The sequence below is a fragment of the Colossoma macropomum genome, unplaced genomic scaffold (genome assembly GCF_904425465.1).
Source record: "Colossoma macropomum unplaced genomic scaffold, Colossoma_macropomum, whole genome shotgun sequence".
NCBI classification, from domain to species: domain Eukaryota; kingdom Metazoa; phylum Chordata; class Actinopteri; order Characiformes; family Serrasalmidae; genus Colossoma; species Colossoma macropomum.
Window position 1 is genome coordinate 4,019 of NW_023495478.1, and position 7,475 is coordinate 11,493.

General features: G+C 37.1%; 1 protein-coding gene across 1 annotated transcript; it reads right to left on the reverse strand.

Annotated features, from left to right (window-relative positions):
* Positions 1 to 486: 486 nt before the first annotated feature.
* Positions 487 to 2,953, reverse strand: LOC118802203 (macrophage mannose receptor 1-like). The gene is made up of 5 exons (XM_036562690.1): positions 2,941 to 2,953; positions 2,340 to 2,706; positions 1,742 to 2,109; positions 1,218 to 1,580; positions 487 to 1,130 (listed from the first exon to the last, which is right to left on the reverse strand). Exons 1-5 carry the CDS (start codon positions 2,951 to 2,953, stop codon positions 916 to 918), a joined length of 1,326 nt encoding a protein of 441 aa, XP_036418583.1. The 3' UTR covers positions 487 to 915.
* Positions 2,954 to 7,475: the final 4,522 nt, after the last annotated feature.

A 7,475-nucleotide genomic window follows, 5' to 3' on the forward strand; every position in this document is an offset into this window, starting at 1 on the left:
TATATAAGGTAACAAACAATCGAGAACTAGTTTTTACTCATTTTCCTCACTGTCTATCACTTTTTCTATCACGCAATCCCACCATCTCCAAGTTTGAGTTGGGTTGAGTTAAATCAGGAAAAAGAGTGTAATCGGTTACCTTGTAATTACAAGTTGAGCTGACTTTTATTTTTAAGTGTACAGTTGAAATAAAATTGTAAAAAAACAGATAAAACCACATAAGACAAACATATTTAAACATTGACAAAAAACTTTAATCATGAACCTCTTAGTTTCACATACGTTTAAATCTTTAAGATGATACATTGTAACTTAAATGGAAAAATGTATGAGAAAGATTAAATATGCACACCTAAGACAGTGGATTATATATAATATGTAAATATATTTTTATGCTGACAAACCCATATAACCCTGTATTATGTAGGAAAGCACAAAACAGTAAAATGGTAGATCTGTGTATGCTGGGTGTGGAAGAGGAGAATGTAAGGTTTGAAGCAGAGTCAGACGCTCGCAGATGTAACTTACAGAAAGGGCTTTACTGATAGGAACAAAGTTCCAAGTCGTCGTCAAAAACCAGGCAGTGTTCAGATCCAGAAGGCACAAGAAATACACACAGACATACATCAGACAATGCATCAAATCCAAAAAGGGAAAGGCAGAAGCGTGGTCGAAGGTGCAGGCAATTGGTGAAAATCCAAGATCAGACTCAGTGCAAACAAATCCAAAGGGCAGAGCAGAAAGGACAGAGTTGAGAAAACGAAAGGCAAAATCATACACAGCATACACAACAATAGAAAACCGCTCAGTAAGTCACAATAGTGGATACAATACCTTGCAACTTTACTAAGCTAAAGCCCGGGCTTATATACTAAACTAACTGTGTCATATGACAACTAACACAGGTGATTCACATCAATACTCCGGAGATCTAGAGCGCTGATAGGAGCGCGGAGTCACGTGAGAAGTCATGTGATTCCTCAGAGGTTCTTGGGAAATTGAGTCCGTCTCAGTGTTATTGCCTACGGGAAGCTCGGAAGTCATGTGATCTCCCAGAGGATTCTGGGAGATTGAGTCCGAATCCACAAGGGAGTTTGGTGGATGCGTGACAGAGAACATCTGGTTTCTGTCTTCATTTTGGGAAGAATGCGACAAAAAGAGGGTTTACAAATGAGTTTACATTAATATTCCAGTAACACTGAAATACAGTAACTAACCTTCATAGGTGGTGCAGATGAAGTTGAGTTCCTGATCCTCAGGCAGGCTGACCCACTGCTGACCTCCTCTAGACTGCACTGCTCCAGTTCTCTCTACAGAGCTGCAGTCTTCTCCTCCGGTCCCGTTACTTGGATCCCAGTTCTGGTAGCAGATAGACTTTCCACTCACCCAGAACCAGAAGCTGAGGGTGCAGGTGTGACGCAGACCCAGCCACGCATGTTCAGTGGAGGCTTTCTGTGCCACCTCCTTCACCCAGAGCTGGATCTCCTCAGACTGAACTGAGACCAGATCCACATGATGATCTCTGCAGTATCTCAGAGCTTCTCTCCAGGTCAGATTCTGATTGATCAAGATCAGCTTATCTGGATAAAAAGATAAAAAGTATTTGCATAATGACAAGCAGTATAACATAAAGCATTCTGAGATGAATGGTCTTCCGCTGAACACAACAACACAAATAGTTCAAAAAGGAAACCCACTAATTAGATATGAATACATTTTAAATAAAGGAAACATAACTTACTCTTACGGCAGATGAATGGGAACTTATGCTCACAGTTCTCATCATGCCAGAAACCCACTGCGGCTGGCGTAGTCATATACACTGCAGCGCAGTACTGATTTTCACCATCATCATCTGGCTCGTTAGGTGCCCAGTATCGGAATGAGGAGGTACTCTGATCTGACCACTTCCAGGAATCACTGAATAGGCCAATCCAACAATGCTCATACTGTAATGCTTGTCCTGCTGTGTAGATCTGCTGGTTCTCAGTCTGGTTCCTCACACTGGCCAGATCTGTGTGATGTTCTCTGCAGTAGCTCTGAGCCTCACTCCAGGTCATCTTGCTTTCAATCAATCTGTATCTTTCAGTGTTTGTCTTCTTTTCTAAGCTACATTTAATTTACCTTATTAAAAACTTGGTTACATAATACTCAGCATGTAAATTATTACCTTCATAATTCACAAAATAATATTTGCCACAAAAGCAGGAGGATGAAAATGATTCACATCTATCAGCCAGTTAGAATTCAGTGTTTTCCAGGGCCAGTTTATAAGGTGATGTCATCACTCATTAACATGTATCTGTATGTGCTCACCGTCATAACACATAAATGTTCACGGTGTAGCACAGCAATCATCAATCCAGGTTCCATCAGTTTTCTTCATTGCGACACAGAACTCCTTCCCTCCATCATTGTTTGGTTCTCCTTGGCTCCAGTTTCTGTAAGCATCTCTCTCACTATAGAAATTTCCCTCTGCTAGAGACCACTGCCATTTCCCAGTGTTCCCTTTTTCTAGGCCAATCCAAACAAGGCTTCTAGTTTTGTTTTTCAGACTAGCATTCAAATTCTTCATCTCCTCCATGTTGTTGATGGTGGCCAGGTCTGTATTGGTCTGTCTGCAGTAGCTCTGAGCTTCAGTCCAGGTTTTATTCTTATTCACAAAGATATAACGATAAGGGACATATGAAGATTCACCACAGACAGCTGTGAAAATAAAATGTTTTAAAAATACACTCATGTAAAACGCTTTAGTGTAGTAAACACATTAAGATCATGCTTAAAGTAGATAATAACACATACAATACAGAACTGTCTCTCACACATACAAGTGTATGGACTGAAGAAGGACTGATTCCAGACACCCATTGAACTTTAGTTGGAGTCTAATTTAGTTTTCGACTACATGAAACTCTTCATTAAGATGAAGTGCACACTGACCTGAGAAAAGCATGATGACTGTAATCCATCTTAGATCCATTTCTGAGAGAAACTATTTCACAGCTGTTTGGATCACAGTTAAGGATTTAGTATCACTCAAAGTATCATTTCATATTATATTCACAATGACATGTAATTATGATCACAAACAATAGAACAGGTGTAAATATCCATACTCACACCATGAAAATGAATACAGTCCTACTAGAAAATGTTCTTTCTTCTTCTGTATTTCCAAAAAACGCCCTGGTAGAAAAGTAAATTTCCCCTGCTCCCCCTCCGTGATGTGTTTCTGTTCCTCTTCTCCTCACATTGCGTTCATATAAAGTATCTCACCTGTTTATATTTCACTCATGATATGCTCCACCTCTGTTGTACTCAGTCCTGTAGAGTTACCATCATAATCTTCATTTGCTTTGTTTTTGTCACCCATGATTACAATTCCAGTAAAGAGGACTCATAAAGCAATTTGCATGAGTTCCCATCAGACATGCCAAAGAGTGCAAGTTGATTTTCAAAACAAATAATCAGATGACAGTGGGTACTGTTGAGGGTTCAGAAAGAGATGACAGTGACCCGTTTTATGAAGCTTGTGTTCCGAAATATTCTAAACATGCTCATATCTCTTTGTATCTTGTTAAAAATGCTTTGTGAGCATACTTAAAAACTACAAAAAATGTCTCATAATGCTGTAATAATTTGATATTATTCTTTGGTGATAATAAATATGTTGGAACACAAATGTCACTATCCATTATAATGCCTTTTCAACAGTAGATATGTTACATAATCATGAAGCACATACAGTACTTATTAATGATTATTACAACATAATGAACATTTGAATTGTCATCACTGAGTGCTTCAACTAAATTTATTTATATATTATTAATTTAATCATGAGAAAAATGGGCTATAAAAGGCATTCTTAATTCCTTTTGATCGTTCATTCAAAATAACAAATTAAGAAAAAACCTATTTAATATCCATTTAAAGTATAATGTTTGAAAGAAAACAAACTAAACCTTGTCATGAAATAAATATTTTTCTCAAATCTATGTGCACTGCAATTGTTGGCACTGCTAGAAATTCTTGAGTAAAATCTAACTGAAGTATATTTCATTTCATATTTTATATTATAAAGCCTAAGCAATTAGGAACATAAATGGTTATGGCTGACATAAATGGTCAGCCTTGATTTCCTGTGTCACCTGTGGGAATATGTTTGAGATGAAACATAGGCCAAATTCCCTCAGCCATCCACCGTTATGAGAAAGACCAAAGAATACAGCAATAAAGTGGTTGAGAATGCCTATTTCCACTATCAGAAAATAATTAAGAAGCTTAAAACAATTTGAGATGTGAAAAACTGTCTGGGAAGAGGACGTATGCCTATACCAACCCCACGCACAGTAAGGAGGATGGTTCAAGTGGACAAAGAGTCGCCAAGGATCATAGATGGTGAAATGCAGACATTAGTAAGTAAGTAAGTAAAGTTTATTTATATAGCGCTTTTTACAACAGGTGTTGTCACAAAGCAGCTTTACAAGGAAATCAGCATTACAGAAAGAAATCTGGGTCCAAGCCCCCATGAGCGTCGCCAGTGGCGACAGTGGCAAGGAAAAACTCCTTAGGAACAGGAAGAAACCTTGAGAGGAACCAAGACTCAGAAGGGGAACCCATCCTCCTCTGGCCGACACCGGATAGTAAACATTGTTAGTACAAAAACGGGGAAAACAGGTGGAGCAATGATTAATTTGATTAGTTTAGTCAAATTAGTCAGGTCTTGGGGTCAGAATGTCTCCCAAACTACAATCAAACACCACCTATACAGCCACAAGTTGTTTGTAGGGTTACCAGGAAGAGGTCTCTGCTGTCAATGACCAAAAAACCTAGGCTCTTACAGTTTGCCAAACGTTAATAGAAATTTAAATGTGTCTGTGTTCTATGGTTAGATGAGACCAAAATAGATGTTTTTGGCAACAAACATCAAACGTAAGTTTGGGGTAGACACGAAGATAGCCATGCAGAAAAATACCTCATCCCCAATGTCAATATGGTGGAAATGTGATTTATTGTGACTGTTTTTCTTTCAAAGGCCCTGGACTACTTGTTCAGATATATAGCATCATGGACTCCATCAGTTACCAGCAGATGTTAAATCAGAATCTGACTGCTTCAGCCGGGAAGCTTAAAATGAGCCATATTGTGGATCTTCCAGCATTCCAGCATAAAAAAACATCTGTGAAACACGGTGGTGATAGTATCATGGCTTGGACCTGTTTTGCTGCATCTGGGCCAGGATGGATTGCCATCATTGATGGAACAGTGAACTCTGAATTATACCAGCAATTTCTAACAGAAAATGTCAGGACATTTGTCTGTGAGCTGAAACTCAAGAGAACGTGAGTGCAGCAAGACAGCGACCCTAAGCACACAAGTCATTCTACCAAAGAATAGTTAAAGAAGAATAAAATTAATGTTTTGGAATGGCCAAGTCAAGTCTTGACCTTAAACCTATAGAAATGTTGTGGAAGGACCTAAAGCAAGCAGTTCATGGGAGGAAACCCACCAAATACCGTATCAAACATCATACCCTTACATATTAAAGCCTGAAAATTTAATTACTATGTCAGAACACAATCATACTACTACACTTAACTACCTGTTGGCATTTCTTATGCAGATGCAGGATAAGCAGTCTCATAATTACTCTCCTATTAAAATGAGAAAAGTCTTGTTGAAACAATAGCAGTTCACCCTACTACATGTGTAATTACATAGAAGACAACATGGTGATACTATTAGGATTCAAAAACCTTCCAGTGAAACAAAGGAATTTATAAACTTGTCATTATGTCAAGTACCCTTCAGCCCCTTCCTTAAGGACATCCCTGATATCTCACTAGGCATAAAGCTGCTGTTGCACAAAGGCAGTGAGCAGAAACATCATTGTTTCCCCACTCACTGGTTCTAACTTTAACAACTAGAGAACTACTTAACTACTTTTTAAGTAGCTTTGCTTATACAGTAATGCTAATGTCTGCTAGTGGTTCTATTAGATTTGCAATAAGTTAGTGCCAAGTGGTGTCTATCAGGGTTTCTCCACCTCTGGGGCACAGCCCACTTAAACATCCTTTGGTGGTCCTTGGGCCCTTGGCAAGTACTGAGGGAGAGTAATTCGCAATTGGCTGGTGATGGCACTTTGTCATAAAAAACAGTGAGAAATTTATTGACTTAACAATAAAAAAAAAATATTGTTTTCAAGTGGTAACCTACATTAAGACAAACCCCACAAAAATGGCACACAAAAGCAGATCTGTCAATGTTTTGCTCCTTGCCTGTAGAAACAATATACACTCCTGATATTTCTGTTGTCCAATTGCGAGACTGCTAAAACATAAAAAAAAATTATGCTGTAGAAACTTAAATTATAGTTGTATCAATAGTTGTATTGCTCTTAATTTGCCACCATTATGTTTATATTTTCACTCTTATGTTCAGCATTGTGAAGCCAACACTGAACATGCTGAATCCGAACAAAGCTGTGATGTTAATGTTTTAAGCAAAAAAGTTGAGTTTTCTCAACATCTTTAATAGAAATGTATTTCCTTAATGCTTTCCAGTGATAAATGGGATCCAGAGCTTTAATATTTGAAGAACCACTGGTGTATATTATGTTTTCCATATTGGGTTTAAAACTACTGTGGCACCACTAGCATAACCACTTGTATACAAGGTATGGTTTAATTTGTGAATTGCATTTTTTTTTTTTCTGGAAATCCTTTAGTAAATACGTCAGCCTAAAATCTAATAACATTATTGGAGGAGCCTGTTGGCCTGAGCTGGTTCATCAGCATTAACAATACAATTAACATTATATGAACACTAATTAAAATGCAGTTAATGTAAAAAAAAATCATAATGAATAATAAATATGGATATAATGTCTTAACAACTTTCTTATATGTGTATAGCCATCTTTGCAGTTCCTTATAAATGCATTATTACATTGCATTTTGCATATGTATTTAATGAATGTTTAATAGATGCTTATAGAAATGGTATTGATAGAAATTGTTATTGGAAACATATACAGTTAAAGAAGAATAATACAAGATACATAAAACTGAACAAAAGTTTTAATGACAACTGAATATCCATCTTTAATCATGAATTTAATTATTCAGCATTATGAGCTTTACATGTTGAAACATTTGAGGTCACACATTGTAACATTGTAAGTTAGATATAACAACAAGTGAAAAAAAGATTTGATTTGCACACCAAACACACTGGATTAAATTTAACATGTAAGTATATTTCATATTAGTAGACCCACAAAACCTCATATTAGATATGAAAGAGCTTAAAAATAGGAAATAAGGAAATATTAGGTTCTTCTGATGCTGGTTATGGAGGAGCCCACCTGGTTTCAGTCTTCATTGTTGGGAAGAGAAAGACAAAAAAAGAGCATTTATTAATACAATCCATATCAATATTCCAGTAACTCTATTATAAAGACTAACCTTCGT